Source organism: Balaenoptera physalus, assembly GCF_965194825.1.
Source record: "Balaenoptera physalus genome assembly, chromosome: 2".
Classification (NCBI taxonomy): Eukaryota; Metazoa; Chordata; class Mammalia; order Artiodactyla; family Balaenopteridae; genus Balaenoptera; species Balaenoptera physalus.
The window spans coordinates 114,614,313-114,637,197 of record NC_138883.1 but is presented as its reverse complement, the minus strand read 5'-3'; the positions used below and the strand labels follow the sequence as shown (position 1 = coordinate 114,637,197).

The following is a 22,885-nucleotide window of genomic DNA, read 5'->3' as shown; positions in this document are numbered from 1 at the left end:
GTTGGGGCCTTATCTCATTGCCCTTTTAAATCCTTGATAACCATTGTTCACAGCTCTTCGGCTTTTTTTTTTTTTTTTTTAATTCCGAATGAGAACTTTTTAGTTTGTCCTGGGAGGCTACATCTTCCCTCAAAGGCAGAAAGAGTTCTTTCCACCAGTCCTGCAACCTGGGGGCAGGGCAGGGGACTCTTCCTGCCTGGTTGGCTGGGGAGGTTTTTCTTTTAGACTCCTACACCACCCAGCCGATAGGTGAGGACTATGTGACAAAGGGCTGGGGGAGGAAGGGCCCCTACCCGGTCCCCAAACACTTCTCAAGGGAGAGCCCTCAACAGGTCCGTCCTGCTCCTGGTCTGAAACTGAGCACCTTGGCAGGGACGTGCTTTGTGAACCAGTGGTGATCTCTGCTGGGGCCGAGCGGGGCAGTTTAGTGTGTCTGGGGGGCAAGGGGTGGGAGGCAGTCCTCCAGCTGAGGTGCGAGCGGGGTACGGAGACTATCAGACTTCCCGCCCAGGAAGAGGTCGGGCAGGCTCATGGGCCTGGGAGAAGCTGCAGGTGATACCAAATGGTGTGGAATGAGGGGCTAAATGGCCTGGTGGGAAAAGAGTACCCATGAGATAGGGCAGATGGAGGTGGTGAGCGGGCCAGGGCTGATCAGTCAGTGGGTGCTTTAGCCTCTCCTTAAACGCTTACTTACTCCGAGAAGAGAAGGGGGCCCTTCCTCAGAGACCCCTTACCCGTGGAGAGTGCTGCCGTCCAGCGTTCATCTTGCTTTGCCTAAGAGCAGAAGTCCTAGCGCAAGACTCCGGAGGAGTTGAGGTTGATGGCCCCATCTCCTAGGACCTCACACTTTATCCCAGAGAAACGGTATCCCCATAAAGCCAGCCCGAAACGAGGAGAAGCATTAGAGCCCCCAAAGAGCTGCCCTCCCCCTGCCACAGTCCTCCCACTGTTGGCTTGACGCTGGTCTCTGTGTCACCTGGCACTTGTGTGTGGCACCGGGGAGCCTAGCCTGCAGGAACTCCTTAAGGTGGTGGTGGTGGTGGGGTGTGTGCGTGGGTGGTCTTCTCTCTTAGCCCCTTCCGGTTTCTCTCTAATCTCTTAACCTGGTTCTCACCCCACTTCTCAAGGGATCTCCACCTGGCTCTCCCTCGCTATCCCCCTGACCAGGCCCCTGTCTTAATCCCCCCCTGGTGCTGTAGGAACATTGGGCATTTCCCAGGCCTCCAGGTGGTGGGTCTTTGATAAACCCTTTTTCATGAAGGTGCCAGTGGAGTCAGAGTTTGTCTATCAGAAGTCAGTTGGTTCTCGAAGGGGTATGTTGGGAAGTTAGGTGCAGAGCACCAGGGGCTGGGAGACGGCCTGTCCCGGTGGCTAGGAGACAGGCTTTGAAGTCATACAAACTTAGTTTTGAGTCCTAGATTAGGATCTACTGGCTGTGTGACTTGGGACAGGCCATTTGCTCTCTGCGAACTTGACTTTGTCATGGGAATGATGAGGATGCCTACCTATTAGAGTGGTGCTGCCTGGTAGAACTTCCTGCAGTCGTGGAAGTGTCTATCTTATTGTCCAGTATGGTAGCCACCAGCCACGTGGGGCTGTTGAGCCTTGGAATGTGGCTACTGTGACCGAGGAACTGAGTTTCAAATTGAACTTTAATTAACGTTAGCTAGCCACGCATGGCCGGTGGCTTCATATATTGGACTGTGCAGTTATAGAGAGTGTTTTGAGGATAATGTGAAATGATGCATATTAACCGCTTAGCACAGTACCTCCCTTGTGTGTGGGGAGACCTCAACAGGGGATTCTCACAACGGGACAGTCCCCAAAGTTGCCAAGGCCTCAGAGAGCGAGGACCCAGCTCCTTGGTGTTGCACATGTTGTGAGACTTCCCAGAGCCCTTTCTCCTTTGTGACTTGTTGGCTCCACATGCCAGCCCTACAGTGTGGACACCAAGAGCCCCACCTAACAGTAGGAACACTGACGTTTCAAGAGGTTAAGTGACCCGATTGTGGTGTCACGGTGGACCAGGGGCGGGTTCAGAACTGGAGACTCGGCTTGTTTCATTTGGACCAGTGATCTTTATCCAGAGGCCACATCAAGGCGTGGTCTTCTGTGGTCTCCACGCTGGCCCACCCTCAGACCCACCTGTACATCAAGGCTTTGATTCCAGTGTTGGGAAGTCCTCAGACAAAGCTTTTTAAGAATTCTGTGAAACATGAGTGTCAGCGACGTGTAGACTGGGGTTTCTCAACCTGGGCACCGTTGGCATTTGGGGGCCAGATAATTCTCTGTGTGGGGCTGTCCTGGGCTTCCCGGGATATTGAGCAGCGTCCCTCGCCTTTACCTCCTAATTTCCAGTAGCACCGCTTCAGTTGTGACACCCAAAAATGTCTCCAGACACTGCCAGTGTCCCTGGGGGAGCAAAACCTGCCCTGGTTTAGAACCCTTGATTAGGGGGAGGAATTCTGGCTCCAGAGCCATTGTCTTGCTGTGTGACCTAGGGCAGCTGGGCCTTCTCTGGGCCTCATTTTCTCCGTCTGTGAAATGAGATGTTGAACGTGCTGGTGGTTTGGGAGGAGGCCAGTCTGAGAGGGAGCCGATCCTTTAAGCAAGTTTCTAAATAACTGATCTTGATTTTTATGGCTTATGAAATGCCACCATTCCTGCCATCCTTGTCTGTGGAAGAGAGGCCCCTCTGACCCTTTTAATCTAAGGAAGGGCCATGCTCTTGGGTTGTGAACTCAGGGGTGGGGTGGGTAAAAGGGGACTGTTTCTGCCCACAGTCAGTCTGTTTCTTCCCCAACACCTCATTTTCTCCTTCCCACCACCCAGGTTTCCCAGAGAGCCCCTGTCCTTAAAAAGTCATAGCGCTGACCTTACAGGGAGACTCCCAAAATTTAACGAGCCGCCTCTGCAAGGGTAATGTGACTTTTACAGCCTGTTGAGGGGCAAAGGGAGATTTGCATAATGTTCCAAGGGGGATTAGGTGGCTGGGGGTTGCCATGGCAACGCCTCAGGGATGAATTGAGAATTTTCCCTCCTGGCGGGAGTTGGCCAGTGGAGTCTGGGAAGGTGGGGGAGGGGACCAGGGGGTTATCTGAGGGGAGGGAGGGAGGGAGGGAGGGATGGGGGGGTTGGTGGGGTCTGCCGTGCCTGGGATGAATGGGCAGTGTTGGGAGAAGCTGTAATCTGAAAAGGCTTTCCCTGTTCCATCTACACAAGCAAGCTCTTTGAGGGCCATTCCCTGGAGTGGGGGTGGGAGGCAAGCAGAGTTTAATGTGTTTGGGAGCCAAGAAATTAAAGTGAACAAATATTTAAAGATTATCGGATCTTGTTAACAGGAAGCCCGGTGGATGGAAACTGAGAGTCTGAGAAATGAAAGTCTCGAGTCTTAGAGCCAGGGAGGGACTTGGCTGTCATCTTTCCAAGTCCCTCCCATGGAGTGCTGTCCACGTCCGTGTCCCTGTAGGGTTGCCATTGAATGCTCCCCAGGACGGGGTACTCACTTGCACAGAGCACCTAATTCGTTTTTGAGAGCTCTGATTCTTAACTTGGACCCAAATCTGCCTCCTTCATGCAATGGAAGCTGAGGTCCTAGCGCAGGACACACCTGGGGCGGAAATGCAGGTCTCCAGACTTTGCGTTGCCAACTCTTTCCAGGGTCAGTGGCCTAGATGCTTCCTCTGTTCTCCCACCCACGCCACTCCCCCGCTTCCTCACTCAGCGTCACCATTCCCAATTCCCTTACTCCCTAGACTCTTGGCAGAAAATGTCCAAGATTTCTGGTGGGCGCAGAAAAGGAAGGTGGGATTCCTTTCAGGGGAGCACGTGGGAAGGTCATGTCACAACTCGGGGCCCCCAGACTCCCTTGCTTTTCATCTGTCCTCGCTGGGTAAGGGCAAGTGTGTTAAATCCTCTCTGCCGTCTTTACTCTGTGTGAAGGGCACGGGGACCAGTGTCACAGGCTGGCCCCAGCCAGTGTCCCCTTCCTTCCCCCGGGAGACAGATCCTCAGGGTCACACCAGGGCTGGGCCTTTTTTTGTTCCAAGCCCTCCCGACATAAAGAATTCAGCAGGCTTCCTCGGAAGCATAAATATTTAATGGCGTTGTAGTTATATATAATTTGATCAATGTGTCAGTGCTAAAAGGGCCTTTAAGGAGGTTCACCTATCATTGAGTGATCTGTGATGTAAACCTCCCCAGCCCCTGCAGGGAGCAGGGGTCATTATCTCCCGGGCTGCTAAGTGGGTCATTTATTCCCCCCTTCTTAAAGACATCGTGGAGCTGCCCTCCCCTAGAGCCAGTGCCTGGCAGGGATGGAGCAGGGCCTGGGAACCCCGCACTGGCTTTTGCTGGAGGCCTCACACCTCCCTGTCCCTGGACTTCCTTCTCTCTGGTGATAAAACACCCACTTGCTTTATTTCAGAGCTCTCTGAGCTTGGTCCGAGGAGAAACTGCTTGGCAAGGAATTTCATCTCGTAGTCCAATAATTGAGGGCCTATCAATTTAGAATTGCCTAGGAAATGCAGTGGGATACTTTAAGGTAAAATTGCTCAGATGCATTGTTCTGGAATCTCCCAGTATTTGATTGCGGGGTGACTGTAGCACCTGGCTGCTGCAGCTTCCTGCTTCTATGTGGCCCCCAGCCTCTCCCTGTGCCCCTGTGATGTTAATTCAAGACGAGGCTGACTCACTTTGAACACCCCAGGACTTGAGTCAGAGAACCAGGTAGAACCCGATCCAAATTCAAGAACCCCAGAGCAGACCAAGTGTCCACCCCAGACACACACGCTTCAAGAGGAGTAACCCAAGGCCCAGCCACCAGTCCAGAGGTCACATGGCCTGTCAGACACAGAGCTGGGGGTGGGGGGAAGCACCATTTCCACGTGACTTGGGGTGTAACTCACGTCTCACATAGGTATCTTTTCCTCAGCTCATTTTTCTCGCACACGTCCACAAACGGGGCTCCAGAATCGCAGCACGTTGTTCTTCCCAAGACGCTGGTTGTCCCGTGAAGCAATCCTTGTTTTAGAAGTGAAACCGGGAGCCTAGGAGCGGCCCTTTGGCTGCCTAATTGCTGTTACTTCCCACTAAATGAGACACCTTGAAGAGCCCTTGCTTGGCTGTCTTCAGCTCCTTGTGAATCACGGAAAGAACCAGGACAGGAGCTGCTTGACACTTACAGATAGGACATCACTGCTCCTTGTCTGCTCTGTGGCTGTTGTGTGCAGTATGGCTGATGGACACATTCGAATGGTTTGTGCCGTGAAGACTGGTCCTGGGGACCAAGCCCAGCCAGCCCCAGCCTAGCCCACTACCCGGCATCCATCCGTGTCTCGAGTTGGCTTGCCTCTTCTCTGCTCATCCTTTAAACTCACGTTCTGCTCTGTTTTACTGAGCTTTCTGGAGGAATCGTGTCACAGAGCAACTCAGGAATGTTTAGCATTCTCAGACTCTGAATGATGGCTCCTGGATCTTATAAGTTATTCAGTTCATCCCTCTGTTTTGCAGACAACAGAATTGAAGCCCAGAGGAGGGAAGGGATTTGCCCAAAGCCATGCAGCTAGATTGGAGGCCGATCTGGGAGGCAATGCCAGGTCATTTCGGTGTGGCTCCGGGGTCAGAACATGTTCTTTAAAGCGGCCAGTTTCCTCCCTCTCCTTGTTTTTATTGCACTGAGGTTAGAATGAAGTGTGCATTTTCCAGAGCTGATCGGTCCAGACGACCTGGCAGTTTAAATACCGGAGAGACGGTCTCCTGGAAGTGGCTGTCGGCTTGAGCAGGCCGTTAAATTAAAAAAAAAAAAAAAAAACCGAAGACAGGCTGGGTGCTGCCGATCAGGAGCAAGAGGTTGCTCGGGGTGTGGACCAAGGGCAGATTCCATCTCCCTTCATTCAGTGTCGTGGGTCAAAGGCCCAACGGATGGGAACAGCAGCAAATGTGAATGCAAGGGTGTGGCTGGAGCAGTGTACTTTGAGAAAGCTCTGGCGCCCTCCGTTTACAGCAGGTTGGTTAGAGGTTCTGCTCTAATGAGATGACCGCGTGAATGGGAGTCACTAAGGCACGTGGAGCAGACTACTCTTTGGGAAACTACACTCGCCCCCCCCCCAACCCCATCTTGTGTTCCGTCATTTATTGCCTAACAGCCTGGACGGAGACACAGGGCAGGTGTACCTCCTGCGCCTAGTTGAGAGCGCAGATTCCAGATTTCGCAGGATCTCTGTGCATGCTTTTCTCTCTGAGCGGCTTCTCTGTCTGCATTGAGTAGATTAGTTCCTTCTGAGGACCGATGTTATTCCACCAGCAAAGCGGCCTTCTTTGAACCACACTTGAAAAGAAACTTTCAAAGGCAGCACCAGACTCCCCAAACACCTTTTTCCAAAGGAAGCCGTCCTCCCGCTGCCTGGCACCCGCCGCCTCCCAGGTTCTCCTCCGAGGCTCTGACTCAAAGGCAGTGGCCTTTTGGGACCAGGATGGAGGAAGGATGAAGGTCCACCCCGTGAGCCCCAGTTGCCTTATTGATAACAGGCTGCCCTGAAGGCCAAAAGGAGCTTTCCAGCGTAGGATCTAGTTCCGATTTGTGATTTGTGACCTGTCCCAATTGTTAAAGTCACACGTCTTGATTTTTTTTCTTTCCTTTCTTGGAAGTGATGTTTAGAGCTTGTTTGAGTTGGATCAAATGCTGTTTTAACAGCTGCCCTAATCGGAAATGCTGTCAATTATTAACCCTGACAGTAGTTTTTCTTTCAAAAATACTTCTCTGAGCTCTCTCAAAATGTCAAAATTTGGCTTCTTGGTAGGAAGACGTTTAGAGACGTCGCTTAATTGCCAAGCGTCAGTTTCCCCATGTGAAAACTGGAGATTTATAAGAAATGCCTTCCCTGTAGGGTTCTTGTGAGCTCACACATGCAAAATGCTTGGAACAGCTGGGTCGGCGGATGTTAGCCATTATTATTATCGTTGTTGTTAAGAGTGGTTCTGTCCGGTCAACTTTCTATTTGCAGGAGCTTCCGCTCCTGCCGTCACCACCCTCAAAAAAATAAACATGAAAAAAAAAATCGTTTAGGGAACAGTTTTCCTGTTCATTCTTTGACGCACCAGCATGCGCTGAGCCCATTCTCAGGGTTGGATGGTCTATGTAGAGAAGACCGAGGCTCAATTCCTGCTTCCACGTGGTGGGGAGACCAGGAGGGGAGAGCTGCTCCCCGGCAGGGGACGGTCCCAGCTGGGAGGGATGGGATTGCATGCTTTCTCCACCCCCGCTTCCTCCCAGAAAAAAAAAAACCCAGACACGAGGACAGGGACCAAGTGTGACACCACCCCCTTCCCTCTGCCCTCCCCCAGCACTGTACAGTCCTAACTCGTGGCGGGCCAGAGTCCTTCCTGCCACTCGGGGAGGCCGCTTTTCATTAAGTCTGGGCCCCAGGAGAGAGCCTGAAGGCTGATAGCCCAGGCCTCTGGAATATTCCATATCTGTGTGGAGCTGTTCTGCTGGCCCTTGGTTGATGTGTGGGGTTGGGAGGCAAGAACTGCTCCCTGTGGGTGGAAGGGTGAGGTGAGAGGGGACCTGGTCTGAGCCACCCTCAGGGCTTCTGAGCGACCCAGCCGTGGTCACCTAGTAGCCTGGATGCCAAGTCTTGAACCAGGCAGAGCTACATGAAATCCCGGCAGATTTTTCCTCATAACCAGAGGATGCTGGGCTCTGGACCAGGCCCTGCAGGGGAAGATCCCACCTGGGGGCAGCCTGTGGCCGCACATTTGCTAAAAGATGCAGGGAGAGGGAAGGTCAGCTACTTTTTGTTTTGTTCCTTCACCTACCAAGATCTTGACACTTGACCTGTTTGCTAGAGGAAGTAAGCAACAGCTGGGACTCCTTTATAACCACCCACCCCCAAAATGGTGAGAGCTGTAGTTGCTGAGCAGGCCAAAGTGATGGGGAAGGTTCAGAGCCTGCGCCTGCCTTCCTGGCTGGGGAGGGCGCAGCAGCCAGAGCCCAACGGGCGGCTTGTGGCTGGTCTGGCTTGACCGCTGCCTCACCCTGTCGATGAAGGACTTGTGCTGCTGTCCACCCTACCTCCTGGTTGTAGGTCAGCACTCCGTCCACCACTGCCCCTGCCCCAGATGCCCCCCACAGTGGGGCAGGCCCAGATCCCTGGCCAGGGGCCACCGCAATCTAAAGTCTCGAAAAATAAATGCGGGGAGGCCAGCGAGATTCTTTTGGCTCAACATTTACTGAGCGCCTACTATGTACCAGGCTCTGCTATGCCAGTCATTTGAGGTGAGAAGCCTTGGACCAATGAGCTCCCTAGCAGTGAGGATGGTTTATTTTGTTTATTTCTCTTTGCTTTTTGTTTTAAATAAAACTTTCTGTTCTTATTTGGCACATAAACATGTGACAGTTGAGTGAGTATGTTGCTCTTACAGGTTTGGACTGAGTTGACTGTTTCTAGAACTCCTGACCTATACAACCCTGACTCTTATATTTTATCCCCCTTGCCCACTATCGATCAATTTGGGGAAAGAAAAATGAACATAAGTGAGAAAGGACCTTGTTTTGGAGTAGAACTCTTCCCACTTACCTAGATTAATAATTTATACAATAATTAGTAATCGTCCCAGGTTCCTTACAGTGTGAATGACGGGCATCCAGTGGGCGGAGGCCAGGGATGCTTGCTGCTAAAAACACTACAACGCCCAGAGCAGCCGCATGCAACAAAGAATTATCTGGCCCCAAATGTCAATAGCACTGCTGCTCACAAACCCAGTTTGTATGACACACTGTTGCACAGGGCCCTTGCTGGAATATACCCCGAATGTGCAGATGTGGCTGTGAGTCTCATGGGGCTTAGCCAGGATGATATACCCTCTCCACCCTGGAAGTTTAGAAATGTGGGGACCATTATTGGCACTCAGTTGGTCTAGGATATGGGGGACTGTCTTTCGCACCAAAGACTTGTTTTATCCCAGATGCCCATAGTGGGCAAGACTGGGCCTGTTCCTGAGAATCTAGAGTGTTCCAGGAGAGAGCGGTGATCTCTGATCCCCACCCAGGAGCCCCTGATGCCCTGGACAGGCGGTCTGAGTTGGAGCCTGCCAGCAGCCCCAGGACGTGGGACCACAAAAGCCCATCAGATTCCTGGTCCGTGGCCTGTCTCTTCACAAGCCAGGGGTATCCTCATCAGTGGCTGGGGGCTGGGGGGACGAGGGGGTGCTGGCCCCAGGAATTCTCCTGAGGGCCAGGGTCTGTTTGTAAGCCTTCAGACAACGTTGCTTTTATTTTAAGTGCACAAGGATTTCTCATCCAGAGTCATTTGACATGCAGATGATCACAGATTTTTAAAGGCTGTTGTCATGGTTTTGTCTCTGAAAGATTGCTATGTGCTGATGAGAGCCTTGAAGCCAGCTCTGGGACCTCAGTCCTGGTGGCCTCGGGATTCAGAAGGAGATAAGAGAAGCAATTCTGAGACTTGTCTGTCAGTGGTCCTCGGCCTTCCTGTCTGGATTCAGTTAACCATTTAGCCCCACTGTTTTTTTCTTTTTTCTTTTTCTTTTTTTTTTAAACCATTCTTCATCGGAGATGGTTTCACATGGAACACGGGTGGCAAAATCAGTTGATGTTTTTCTGAATGTGATCTTTTCTGGAGGGTTAGCGGTGGGGCACAGAACTGATCTGCCTTTCTGTGGTCAACTTAGATGAAGGGCTAGGGATCCAATCAGTTACATCCCAAGCATCATCTTAGAGAAGGCAGTGCTTTATGCCCCCCAAAAGGAAGCGTCAACGGTGGGATTTCAGGCTGGGCAGCACATAGAAGGGTGAGGGATCGGTCTGGTGGGGGAGAGGCGGCAGTGAAAAGTGGAGGGCGAGGGAGACCCTTTAAGGCAGATATCGCCGGGTGTGAGGCTGGCCCCAGGGAGCACTTTGGCACATGCAGCCGGGCGTCTTCCATCACCTCCTGATTTGTCTGGGAGCCTGAGAGCCTGACTTGCTGTTGCCCTTGGGGCCGCTGGGCATAGCAATTCCTTCTCACCACACTGCGTTTCACTCTTGTTTGTGATGGGTTTCACCGCAGTGGGCGGCGTGGAGCTTGTTCTTGTTTAGTTTTGCGTTGTTTTGATTAGGGCTTCCATCCAGAGGAGGCGAACTGGATACTCTGAACCAAACACAGAGACCACCTCTGATAGGAAATTGGAGCTCCCTGAAATGTAGGCAGCCTGGTTGGAGGGAGTTGGAAGAGATTGCTTCACGCTGTGGATTTAGCGAGGCCTCCTGGCAGGAGGCCCACCGAGGGTGGAAGGATGGAGCCCGTCGGGGGTCTGCGGTTTGGGGGGGAGCTTGTCCTTCCACGGTCTGACATTTTGGCGACTTGATTTATTGGCCTGAGCCTCACGCGGTCTCTTTTGCTTTGCAGACAGAGATTGCGAAGAGACTGAACACGATTTTAGCACAGATCATGCCTTTCCTGTCACAAGAGGTAAGCCCTTCTTTTACTGTGCCCTCCGTTTCTTGCAGAGCAGCCCAGTGGCTGCCTAGGTCTCACCGGAGCCCCAGCCCCTGTCCGTTCATGTGGACTGAAGTTGACCACCTGGGGCTTTACAGAAGCTCCTCTGGCACATCAGAGGGGCCACTTGCTCCTTCGGTGAAACCTGTTCTTTTCCCCTGCCTGAGCCCTGAGAGGAGGGTCCTGGCCTGCGGCGGGGCTAACAGTGGGCAGTGGGTACCTCTTTGCCTCCCCGCCCCGCCCCGCCCCTACCCCATCCCAACCAGCATTCCCAGCCTCTGCTTCCCCGTGCCCCAGCTTCCACACCTGGAGACATCTAAGAGCAAGGAAGCCTGGCCAGTTAGCACCAAGGGCCAGACCCTGCGAGGAGAACCACTACCCAAAGGGGACCCCGGCCCCCAGGACAGAGTGTCCTCATCAGAGGCATGACCAAGTCAGTCACATCATCTTCTAAGCACACTTTTGCAAGAGACCCCCACCTGAGGCAGGGCTGGACCAGTGGGCAGTAGGAGAAAAGCATCTCCAAGGAGGCCCCGTGGTGCAGGGCAGATGGGTGGGCTGCCCGAGAGGGGCCCCTTTCCATCCAGCAGAGCTCACTCCAGCCTGGGGCAGGCCTGCCCTCCAGGCCCCCCTCAGTGGCTGAGACCACCCTCGCTCCCTCCGGGATTCCTGGGTCTCTGAGTCGCAGTAGTGACCCATGCATGATTGAATTCATGTAAAAACAGGATATAGTGATGTCCTAGGAGCTTGCAACCCATTAGGGGAGACAGCTGCCTATGAAGTGGGTTTCACCTCAAGGCTGAAGGGAATGAATGCACTAAAAAAAATTTTTTTTTTAAATAGACTCTATTTTTTATAGTTTGAGGTTCACAGCAAAACTGAGTGGAAGGTATAGAGATGTCCCCTAGCCTTCCCCACCATCAACATCCCACACCAGAGTAACTGATGAACCTACATCGACACGTTATCACCCAATTCCTAGCTTATAACGTTGTGCCATTTTTTGTTGTTGTTGTTCGTTTTCTATTTAGATAGATACAGGTTGAGTATCTGTAGATACACGTACTTTTTCTCTGAACCCTTTGGGTGTAAGTTGCAAACATCCTGACAACTCACAGCACTCACTGCTCCAGCTGCCTCTCCTAAAAACGGGTCACCCTCCTACGTGCCTGCACTATTGTCACCACATTTAGAAAACGAATAATCATTCAGTAGCATCTTCTAACATCCAGCCCATTCTCAGATGCCTGGAAGGCAGTTTTTTTGTCTGCGTGGCGGAGGGAGACGGTGGACAGATAGCCCTTTTTTGGCTCTTCTATATTTTAACTTAAAACTCTGGAAAGTGTGGATTACAGAAGTAACAGGCACGCGTTGAGAAGGGTTTAAAGGGTACCCCGTCCTCCCTGTGTCCTGCTTTGGTCAGTGGACCTCCTCTGCCTCCTGTGTCACCGCCTGTCCCCTACCCCCGTGCCTCCGTGGTCGGTCGGGGACGGCGGCCGCCTCTAACCCACACCTGGTCCCTCCAGCACCAGCAGCAGGTGGCGCAGGCGGTGGAGCGAGCCAAGCAGGTCACCATGACGGAGCTGAACGCCATCATCGGGGTACGTGGACTCCCCAATCTGCCTCTCACCGTGTGTATAGCCCTTTTATTCCTCTCATTTACCATAACCAGAGATGGACCCTGACCTTAGCTGGCCCCAAAGAATGGCAGCCCCAGGGCTCCGGCCTCTCCCAGCATCTCATGGGCTTGGACCCACCTAGAGGTCTCCCCCTGTGGCTCCCCGGTTGCCTCTCAGTCCCCAAGTTAAAGGGGTGCCCAACACGCCCTGATCCACCTCAAAATTCATCAGCCCCATCCTTTCCCGGCTTTCGGTGTCTCCAACATTGCAGGGGGGTGTGGACTCTGGGATCACCTTGGAGGCCAACCTGATTTCTCCCACCTCCCCAGGGGCCTGTCCCCTCACTGGCAAAGGTCTGCCCTTCTTTGGCCACCTGGGATCAGAACTGTCTCTGCTGTACTGTGATGTGAAACGTGCTGTGGCATTTGGGTCTGGGCCTTGCTGTCCCATGCGCTGAGCTGCCTGGCGAAGTCTTCATCATGGGCCCATGTCAAGTCCAGCCAGGGCCCCTGGCTAGGTCTCCCTGATGTTCTAGGAGTCCCATCTCACCCGGGAACAGGAAAAGATAATGCAGAGCGCTTCGTGAGGCCCACTTCTGGTCTGGCCCCTCAGTGAAAGGAGGAAGCCAGATCTCTCCCCTTTAGTGCTCCTACCGGGCTTACATCTTTAGTGTGTTTCTGGGATTGACACAGCATCTTTCTCCTGCTTGCTGCTTTGGTATGAGGCTGCTAAAGGATATTTAAGACAAGCATCTGAGGAGAAACAGGTTTTTCAAGGGGACTTTGGGCAAGGCTCTTAGCCTCAGGATGCACCTGTCCTCCTTTGGTCCCTAAAATGAACAGGGTGGGTGAGATCACTGCTTCCCATCCACAGATGGCTGAGTCCAGGTCCCCAACGGAGCTTCTGAACAATAAATTCTAGGGCACTCACCCCAGAGTTCTTTTCCATAGGTTTGGGGTGGAACCGGAAATCTGTGTTTTTGAAGTTTTCTAGATCATTCAGAAGGGTAGTCAGGCTTGGGAAGCAGTAGACTGGTTGGCTGAGGTCCCTCTAGCCCTCTGATTGGTCTTCATTCCTCCTCTTGTTCTGAAGTACGGTCATTATTTCAAGGTGGAACTGAAGGCCTAGAATGTTCTGCTTGGTGGGATGAATGATGACTCTGGGCTCTTCATTCTGGGGCAGAAACCTGGAGACCTGTGTTCTAGTGAAGCCTCTTCCCCATGTGACCTCAGGCAGTCCCACCTCTTCCTCGGGCCTTAGTTTCTGCATCTGTGACAGGAGGGGGTGGACCAGTTCATCTCTTGGGGCCAGGCGTGCCGGGAGGGGTGGGCTTGGAGGGACAGAGTGATGCTGGCGGATCCTGATCCTCCAGCACATGACTGGGACCCGTGATGGTTACGGGGTTCTGTCCTGCTGGTCTGAGTCCGCTGGCAGCTGCTGAGTGCTGCTGGGGGCTGGCCGGGGGAGCGTTAGCCTCGGCTGAGTCCTGACAATGTTGAGGCGGGAGGAGCAGACGCTCACCTACTGTGTGGCAGGAGCAGAGAGGAGGCCAGAACGGGCAACAGGAGTGACTGGTCACTGCTTTTAGCCAGTGAGCTTGGGAGGCAGAGCCCCCAGCAGGGAAATCATAATATGGTAAAAGTTTGAAGTCTCCTTGGAAACCATCTCAGCCCAGGGTTCTTCAGCCTCAAGACTCGTGGACTTCGAGGCCAGATACTTTGTAAGGAGGCACGGTAGGGTGTTCAGCGGCAGCCCTGGCCTCCCCCCACTGGATGCCAGTGGCACCCTCCCCCACACACAGATGTGACACCCCAAAACGTCTCCAGACATTGCCAGATGTCCCGGCAGGGGTAGTGCATGAAATGGCCCGTGGTAGAGAACCACTGATCCAGCCGATGCCCTTGCTTTACAGAGACGGGGAGTGATTCACAGACGGTCACACACGGTTCAGGAGCAATGCCAGGCCAGAGGCCCCAGTCTGGCTTTCGGCTTAGGGCTCTTCCCCCCCTACCTCCCGTCCAGCCCTGGTGTGGCACCGGTGTCCTCTTCAGTGGCTAATTCACAGCGTGGTGGCTTTGCTGAGAGTGGCACATGAGTGGCACATCGGGGTTCTCTGATACTTCTCCTCTCTCAGCTCCTCGTCCCTATCCGCTTTCCAGGCCCCGCCTTCCCATCCCTGTCATGGCCACAGTGGAGTCCCTTCTCCCCCACTGTCTCCCCCCCACCCCTTTGGAATTAAAATCCTCTTATGAAAAAAATTTTTTTTTTAAGTTCTAAGAAAAGAGTGGAATTGGGGGAAGAAGCGCTGCTTGGATTAGCCCCACTTCCTTCAAGGAGTATTTAGGAAGCTACACGTTAGGTCAAGGCAGCTCGAGGCAGATATTGGAATTCAATTAAAGCCAACGAGTGGGGCCTGTGACCCCCATTTTCGAGGTAATTGCTTCTCCGGCTCTGAGTGAATGCGGCCGTCTCCCTGTCATTAAGAAGGCAGCCATCTAATCACTGCGCCTGACAGAGCCTCACAAGGCAGGAATTACGGATGGCTGAGGATGGGCTGAGGATGGCTCGCTGAGCCGGGGCATCCTGTGAAGGAGGAAGGAGAGGGACAGCGGGCTTGCGGCCGGGCTGACTCGAGAGAGTGATGGGAGGAGGGTGGCAGGGGGCCGGGGGGGCTGGTGGCCAAAGGGCAGGAGTCCTGCCCCAGCAGGGAAGGGCGGTGAAGGGAAGGGCCCAAAAGCCTTGTGGCTACCCACGTGGTACTGTCCGATTTGCCCCTCTTGGGGGAGAAGTAGCCCAGCCCCCTGGTCTGGGAGTTAGGGGGGCTTTGGGCAAGTCACTTCATTCCTCTGGCCTCTTTTCCCCATTTGCGAAAAGATGGAGAAGGGCTGGGCAAGTTTCCTTTGACGTGCCCTCTTCAGTCAGTCATCTGGGGCTCTCTTGGGCATGGGGTGGAAGGATTCTGGGTTCACATCTTGGCTCATTACAGAGAGAGATGAGAGGTCAGGTAGACACATCTGGCGTGGGCATACCTGCAGCTAGTGGTGTGTATTTATGACATGAATTAGAGTATTTCCAGGGCCTCCCCTCCAGGTGAGAGAGGCCAGAATCCAGCGTCAGCTTGGTGTGAGGGGAGAGGGGACAGAGGGGCTGACGGAAGCCCAGGCTTGCTGGCCCAGCCTGCCCACCCCACACAGGGCCACTGGGAACTCAAGTGACTGTCTGGGGAAGGCAGGCCTGAAGGTGTGTGTCTGTTCGCCGGGGCCTGCCAGGACCCAGTTACTGCAGACCTGTTACACACCCTTTTTTCTTGGATCCAAGTTATTGGGGGATCATTCGAGGGTCAAAAGATTCCTGAGCATGAGGGGTGAAATACTGTCCCTTGGTCAGCAGCTTGCACATGGCCTCCCCAAGCAGATTAAAGACCCTGTGAGCTGATGCTACCCACCGTTTTCAGAACTCACGTTTTACTTTGCTCCGTGCTGGTCCAAGGTCACTGAACCTGGCAGGAGGAGGGACACGTACCTCACTGGCCCCACTGACAATTTGGCCTGCATTCCCTTGGAAATTATTAGTGGAAGATACAGGTGTTGGCTTGATTACTTTTTTTTTTCAATTTTTATTTTATATTGGAATATAGTTGATTAACAACGTTGTGTTAATTTCAGGCATACAGCAAAGTGATTCAGTTGTACATATACATGTATCCATTCTTTTTCAAATTCTTTTCCCATTTAGGTTATTACAGAATATTGAGCAGAGTTCCCTGTGCTGTACAGTAGGTCCTTGTTGGTGCTTCTTACTTTTTTTAAATTGGGTGAGCGGGGTGAGGAAGGGGGAGGTTTTAGCTTGTTACAAACTACACTGGGTATTTTGAAGCCAGTCCTGAGGTTCTCGCATTCCCTCCAGGTTGCTGATGAGCTGGGTTCAGTTGACCGGGAGAAGGATGGTGCAGAGAGCGTGCCTTAGAATGAACGCATCTGTTTCTCTCAGCCAGGGGGCCGTGGTAGAGAGAAGTCATGCTGGGTTTGCGTCCTGGCTCTGGTTACTTCGGCTTAGCAGAGTTCCTTCGCCTCCCCCTGAGCCTGTTCCCGTCTCTGAAATGGGGATAACGGGGTTGTTGTGAGCTCTCCAAACTATAACAGAGCATGAAGGCACAATTCAGCCTGGAGCTGGGGGGCCACCTCCGTGGGCAGAAAGTAGAGGCCGGGGCTGCTCTGCTTCTCCTGGGAGGGCAGGGCGTCTGCATCTTACGCAGTTAGGACTCTGTCTGGGTGTCCTTGGTGGGTCTCAGCCCTGGAAATGCTTAGACAACTTCACTAGGTTTAACCCAGATCATGAAGCTGAGAAGCGAAGCATTAAATCAGGTAGCAGAGGCATGAAGCGCGATGTGCATAGTCCAGTTACACAGACTCGGCCAGCGCGGGCCTCCCCGGCAGCCTCCCATGTAAGTGGCCATACCTTCGGAGCCGGGGACCTGGGCATTCGGCGCACGTGAGGACAGGGACACACGTCTGCCCCACGGGACATGTTCTCTGACAGGTTGCTGTTCCAGCATGAAATGTTAAAGGTGGGAGGAAGGCATGCTCACTAGGGGGCTTGCTTCCACACGCCTCACCCCTCTTTTGGGGCTGGGGGGTGGGTTGTTCACGTCCTTTCCTATGGTAGATGGAGAAATCGTGGTCTTGGAGGGAATGGTGGAAGCCAGGGACAGGCTGCTGCAGAGTGGTGAGCCCAGTGCCCTCCTCGGATGGTGGACCCGATCCCATTTGTCCCCATTTGAAAATGCTGTCGCCCTCCCACTCGGATGTCACTGTGTTTCTGCACATCGTCCTCTGAAGTCATAGATACGTCACAGGGATAGAAATGCAGCCTGAGGATGGCTGTGCCCTGCCTGCGACACGGGGACGGAGAGACGGGTGGATCAGTGCCAGCCAGCTCCCCCTGCCCCGCTGCGGCAAAGACTTTATCTCACTCTTTTATCGCAACCAGGACTGTTGTTAGCAGACCCTTGGCCCGACAAGGCCTGGCATCTGTCCTCGCCCCAGGAGAGAAGCCTGGGAGGAGGTCGGCTCTCAGTCCCTGCTTCCTGGAGCCTGCTGGGCCGCTCCCGACTATGCCTTCCAACCACCCAGAGCAGACCTCAGGGGAATTTCTGGCTGTGCAGGAGGTGCTCTTGTATTTGAAGATGAGAAGTGCACGGAAGCTGCCTTTCCTCTGTTGCAAAGGAGACACTCCTGCTTGACGGGCCACGGCTGAAAACCACCCTCTCCGTCTGGGAAGCTCAGCAGCTTTGAAAGCCACTGTCTTCCAAACAGCCACTGCAACCACAGCCTTTGTTCCAAGCTTCTGGTGCTGGTTCGCTGGTTCATGTTTTGGGAAGCAGGATGCATCGCTGATGCTCGTCGTCCCAACCAAGAGGAGGCTTGGATCTGGGAAGGTGGATGGCTTTTGGACAGAGCCACTCTGCTGACTGACTTCCCAGCCTCTCTGTGTAAACCCTTTTCCAACATTTTCATTTATTCACCCAGCAAATGTGTATTGGGCAAACATGCCAGGCCCCACTCGAGGTGCTGGGATGGATAAAACAAGGTCCCTTCTTTCTGGAGCTCACGAGTTGCCAAGATCAGAGAAAGATGAAAGATGCAGTTCTATTTGTGGTCCACTCATAGTTTTTGCTAATGTTTGTTGAACGCCTACTTTGCCTTCACATGTAGTAATGCACGTGATCCTTGTACAGCCTGAAGAGATGGGCTGCACTCTGATCCCCACTTTGCAGATGAGGAAACTGAGGCTGAGAGAGGTCCACTGTTGTCTAAGGTCTTATAACTGATAAAAGATAGAGCGGGACATCTTCCTTAGTCTGTCTGGCTCCAGAGTCTGAGCTGTCATCACTCTCAGAAAGGAGGAACCTGTTGTGACCCGGATGATGGGGAGGGTTTCCAGGGGGCCCTTCGGCTTCATTTCTGTTCTGGCGTCTCGAGGCAGATCTGGGGTCAGGCTGCAACCTGGACCAGTGCCCACCAGCAGCTTCTGTAAACTGCCCACCAAGAGATGTCCTAGGTCTGGAGCAATGGCCGTGGGTCCCAGCCTTTCTCCCCAAACTGAGAAATGAGCTCTCTGGGGCCAGGAGTGTGGTGTGACTGGGGTTGCTGTTAAATTTGGGGGTGCACCAGGTTGGCGGTTTGCGGCTTAGTTGGGGAAGAGCGGGGCTCTTAATCCCTGACCTCAAACACACTCACTGCCTCTTGGAGCCTCACGTCTGTCCAGAACTGTGGGCCTTCATTGTGTTTTGTTGTCTGTCATCAGTGGCCTGAGAGCCACGGTTCACACTGACAGGCGAGCTTGTCACGTGTTGGGTCTTTGTCACCCCCACCAACTCTTCTTGCTTTGGGGAGGAGGGTCTCTTTAGGAACATTCTTTGGCTGACGTCGGTGGTTGACAGATTTGAGTCCAGATACCACACTAGTGGTGAGGCTTGGCTAGTTACTGGCCGCCCACTCCAGCCCTTAAGTGCCAGTTTGCCATCTGTAAAATGGGCAGAACCCTTCTGCCAGGTAGTTGGAAGGGTCAGAGAAAATATTTGGAAAGGGCCCAGGCATTCATGCAGGCATTCAGTAAATTTCTGTTCCCTCCTTTTGTGCTCGTTGAGAAGAAAGATGTATGTGTACCCAAGGGCCCAGCCATTCCTAAGAAATATTTCAGTCCCTATGAAATATTCAGCTGTGGTGTAGCTTGCGCCACAGGGCCCGTGGTTCTTGACGCAATCTTGGGAATGATAAAGGGCGCTTTGTCTTGGCTGCTGGGGGAGCACAAGGGGAAGGGGGAAAAGAAGGCTCTGAGGGTAGTGCTGAGTGGAATCCTTGATTAGGGATTGTTAATCCTTGCTATTGATAATAAGTGACTTAATGCACGACTAGATTTTGGAAGGGGAGGGAGCCATGGAAAGGCCTCTGGGAAACGTTCAGCTATTGTTATGAGATCACTTAGTGAGTAACCTGCCTGAGGTCACCCAGCTAGTCAGTGCCAGAGCTGGGATTTGAATCCTGGTCTGTCTTGATTCCAAAGCCCCCACTCTTCCTGTTACCCTGTTCTCTACTCTGATGTCCAGTGACGTTGGCTCTCATTCCACTGGCCCCAAACTCCTCTTGATCTCGGGACTCCTCTGCTGTGTCCTGCCCCCGCTCTGTAAGACAGGCGTGGAGTTCCTCAGAATTAAGGAGTCTGCCCCAGGGTACGGGCTCAGGGTGGGAAACGCTGGCTGCTGGCTGCTGACGTTTGCAGGCATGTAAGCATGAGCAAAACTGTGACCGCGAGGAGCTTAAAAGTGGATCGCCCTCAGCGGAGAGGGAACCCCGATGACTGGCTTTTAAATGCATGCTGTATTTATCTTGGGCTTGGAAACATGCATTGAGAAGTTCTGTCCTGAGACTGGGGTTGGAGAGGAGATGGGGTGTTTGCCATCATAAATCTTGTGTCTCAATTGTGGTCCATTACCAGACTTCCTCCAGCATGACAGCATGTGTGGCCTGAGCTGGGGGCAGAGGTTTGGGGGGCATGTTCCCCCGGCACTTCCTGGAGGAGCAAGAGGGCTGGCCTGGGCCTCCCCGGCCCTCCCCGCTCAGCCGCACTCACCACCAACTTCATTGCAGCAACAGCAGCTCCAGGCGCAGCACCTCTCCCACGCCACGCACGGCCCCCCGGTGCAGCTGCCACCCCACCCGTCAGGCCTCCAGCCTCCAGGGATCCCCCCAGTGACGGGGAGCAGCTCAGGGCTGCTGGCGCTTGGTGCCCTGGGCAGCCAGGCCCACCTGTCGGTGAAGGACGAGAAGAACCACCATGAGCTGGACCACAGAGGTGCGGCCCGGGGCGGGGGTGGGGGGCAGAGGTTTTGGAGGCCCCTCTGTGAACAGACACAGCAAATGCTGTCACCCGAGGACCAGGAGTTAGCAAAAGGCTTGGCGCCATCTATTAAGTTCCTGGTACACGGAAACCGGACCCCCATCCCCCAGGCCACCCCCCAATCCCTGATGTGTACCTGCTCTTCTTTGCCCTGGAAGACATGTTGTCCTTTCTTCCTGGAGTACCTTCCCATCTTCCTAGCCACACCCTGTGCACCCTCCAAGGGCCAGCCCCAGTCCCACTCCTTCAGGATGCCCTCCTGGCCAAGCTGAGGGTCTCTTTTCAAATTCCCATAAGAGTTCAAGAGTGGGTCCCAAGACGGAGCCCTTTGTTGCCATTGTTTCCTACCCTGGAAAGAGTTTTATCCTCACCAGGATCATTAGTCCTTGGACAGAGACCGAGTTCTTTGGAAAAGATACCCAGTTGGCGCTCAAGTAAAGACTCGTTAAGGGACTGTCTTTAAGTAGAGGTGGTGGTGACACTGCTGCAGGGAGATGATTGGGAAGACTGGGAATGAGAACGTCCTCTACCCTTAACCCAGCCTGTCCCGTGAAGACCCCTGAAGGGCCCGAGAAGGGCCTTGGGAGGGCCTAGTTTGATCGGGAAAGGAGAGGGCCTGGCTTCCTAGCAGACCCTTTGCAAAGATTGCCACCTTGTGTGGTCTGCCTTGAGATATTATTTTTCTAGCTTTATTGAGAGATAATCGACACATACTATCCTGTTTAAGGTGCACCACATGATGGTTTGATTTGCCCTTACATATTTACTGGGGCACATGGCGAATGCCTTATGAGCTGACCCTGGGCACAGGGGCCTTGGAGTGTTACCGTCCTGCCCGGGACCGGGGCCATGGGGCGGTAGTAGCAGGTCATGGGAACCAGAGACTAAGTTTTTTTGCCCCTGCAGTAGGATGGTCCTCCTGGCAGAGGAAGAGGGCCTCCCCACAACAGACAGGAGGATCAGGGAGCTAGTGCTTGGCCGGGCAAATAATCAGAGGCCTCAGCTTCCAGGGGCGTCTTGGTAAAGAAACAGAGAAGAGTGTTAATTAAAAAACAACACCACCAAAATACCACTCCCATAATTCCTTTTTTTTTTTTTAAATAACAATAATGTTCTCAACTCCCAGGTCCTATGGATATTTTGCAAAGCACGATCCTTCCCAAGTTTACGGCTTTAAAAACTGCTGACCAGTAATCTTGGTGCCCTTCTCGGCATGTCAGGGAGAGCTAGGCCACAGATCCCCCCCGCTGCCCCACCGGGGCCTGGTGGCCGGGTGAAGCATTGGAATTGGGGCGGTTAATTTCCAAACTGAGAGACGTCACCTAATGGCCCTACCTTGGCTGACCCGTGGTGACTCAGAGAGCCAGGCCGCTGTCCGTTTTAGAACCCGTGAACTAGCAAAGCAGAAAAGCCAACTGGACGAGACTGACCTTGCTTTCTTTTTTGTTTCTCTGTCTTGGGGGACCTGCCCCTCCTCCTGTCCTGGCCTTCTGTCCCCAAAGAGAGAGAATCCAGCACGGTAAGTGCCAGCACTCTGGAACCTGTGGGGGGGGGGGTGGGATTTGGGTGCTGGGGGAGGGTCAGCCCTAACCCTGTGTGGGCTCCTGGGAGAAGGGTGTCGTCGTGAAAGAGGTGCTGCTGTCCCCTGTTGAGTGACCTGCACTTGGGGAAGCCTTCATCTCTCCAGGCTTCAGGGCCATCATTTGTTAAATGAAGAGCTGGGCTAAGTGGGCTCTACTAACCAACCGCCTTTTATATGAGAGGTGATTATTGGAGAGGTCAGCCAGCCAGCCAGCCCTGGGCCCTCCGAGGGGGGCTGTGGAGTCACAGGGCTTAACCCAGAGCTTGGGACCCTGGTGTCCCCCCCTCGTTTGGGGCCGGAGTGCCTCCCTGCCCCCCAGATTGGCTGACCCCTGTATGATCCTATATCCTCCTCATTTCCTCCCAGCACCTGAGGTTTCTCCCTGTTCTAGGCTTTAACTCGGTTTGAGAAAGTGCTAGCAAGAGAGCGTTAAGGGCAGGCTGCCTGCGTGTCTGTCAGCTCTGAGATTTGTTGTAAATCTTTCTGATCACACTGAGGCTCAGAGGTTCTGTTTCAAGTGAATAAGCCTTCTGAATAAGCACAGTGGAGTCTGGATAAAAAAAATCCTCCAGCGATTAACACAGCTATTTTATTCCTCATCGCCGTCCTTGTATCTGGGGCCATCTAATCTGTTAGGATGGCTTTGGTTATTACCTCGTGTTAAGTAGGACTTGGAAGGTCAGGCAGTTAACTAACCATCTAGACAGCAGCTTCCTTGGGCGGCGCCTCCATCCCGACCCACCTCCCCTTGCCAGCCCCCTACCCGGGCTGACTTTAAACCTCCCATTAGCGGCAGTGCTCACGTCCCCTCTCTACTTGCCTGTGTGCTCAGAAATCCAGGTCATTTGGGCCCAGGAATGGCTAGGTGCATAAGAAAGGAACAGCTGAAACTGTAAATCCATTTTGATTGCTTCAGTGTTGATCCCAGTAGGTGGCCTTGTTGGAGGGCTGGGCTGGACACCTCAAGGCTCAGTCTGGTCCCAGATGCATGGGATGTTGGGTAGTCCTCTTGGCCTCGCTGAGCCTCAGTTTCTCTGTCTGTAACATGGCAATATTCCTGCCCAGCCGGCCTCTCCGCGTAGCTAGGAAGACCCCCTGCTCAGAACAGGACCCGGGATCCCGGAGCTTACCTGCTGAACAGGGACCTGCCGCAGAGCGAAGTGGGCGCTCGGCCCCTTCCCTGCCTTCACACATTCTCATGCTCATCCTCGTCGCTCTTGGCTCTGGCTTTGTGCCCCCGTCTGTGAACGCTTTCTGCTAAAAGGAACCCATGGGGAACCCCTAAG

The 22,885-nt window shown here is 53.5% G+C and overlaps 1 protein-coding gene across 11 annotated transcripts in view; it reads left to right on the top strand.

Moving 5' to 3' along the window:
* Positions 1 to 22,885, top strand: part of TLE3 (TLE family member 3, transcriptional corepressor) — a 48,257-nt gene that overhangs the window by 10,821 nt on the left and 14,551 nt on the right. For 4 of the 11 annotated variants that reach the window (XM_082442242.1, XM_082442237.1, XM_082442243.1 and 1 more), the window contains exons 5-8: positions 10,410 to 10,472; positions 12,026 to 12,130; positions 19,768 to 19,972; positions 21,520 to 21,536. In XM_082442242.1, the coding sequence (XP_082298368.1) occupies positions 10,410 to 10,472; positions 12,026 to 12,130; positions 19,768 to 19,972; positions 21,520 to 21,536 (390 nt within the window). The remainder of the gene's footprint in view (positions 1 to 10,409; positions 10,473 to 12,025; positions 12,131 to 19,767; positions 19,973 to 21,519; positions 21,537 to 22,885) is intronic. The other 7 variants (XM_082442247.1, XM_082442244.1, XM_082442238.1 and 4 more) reach the window with 4 other exon arrangements.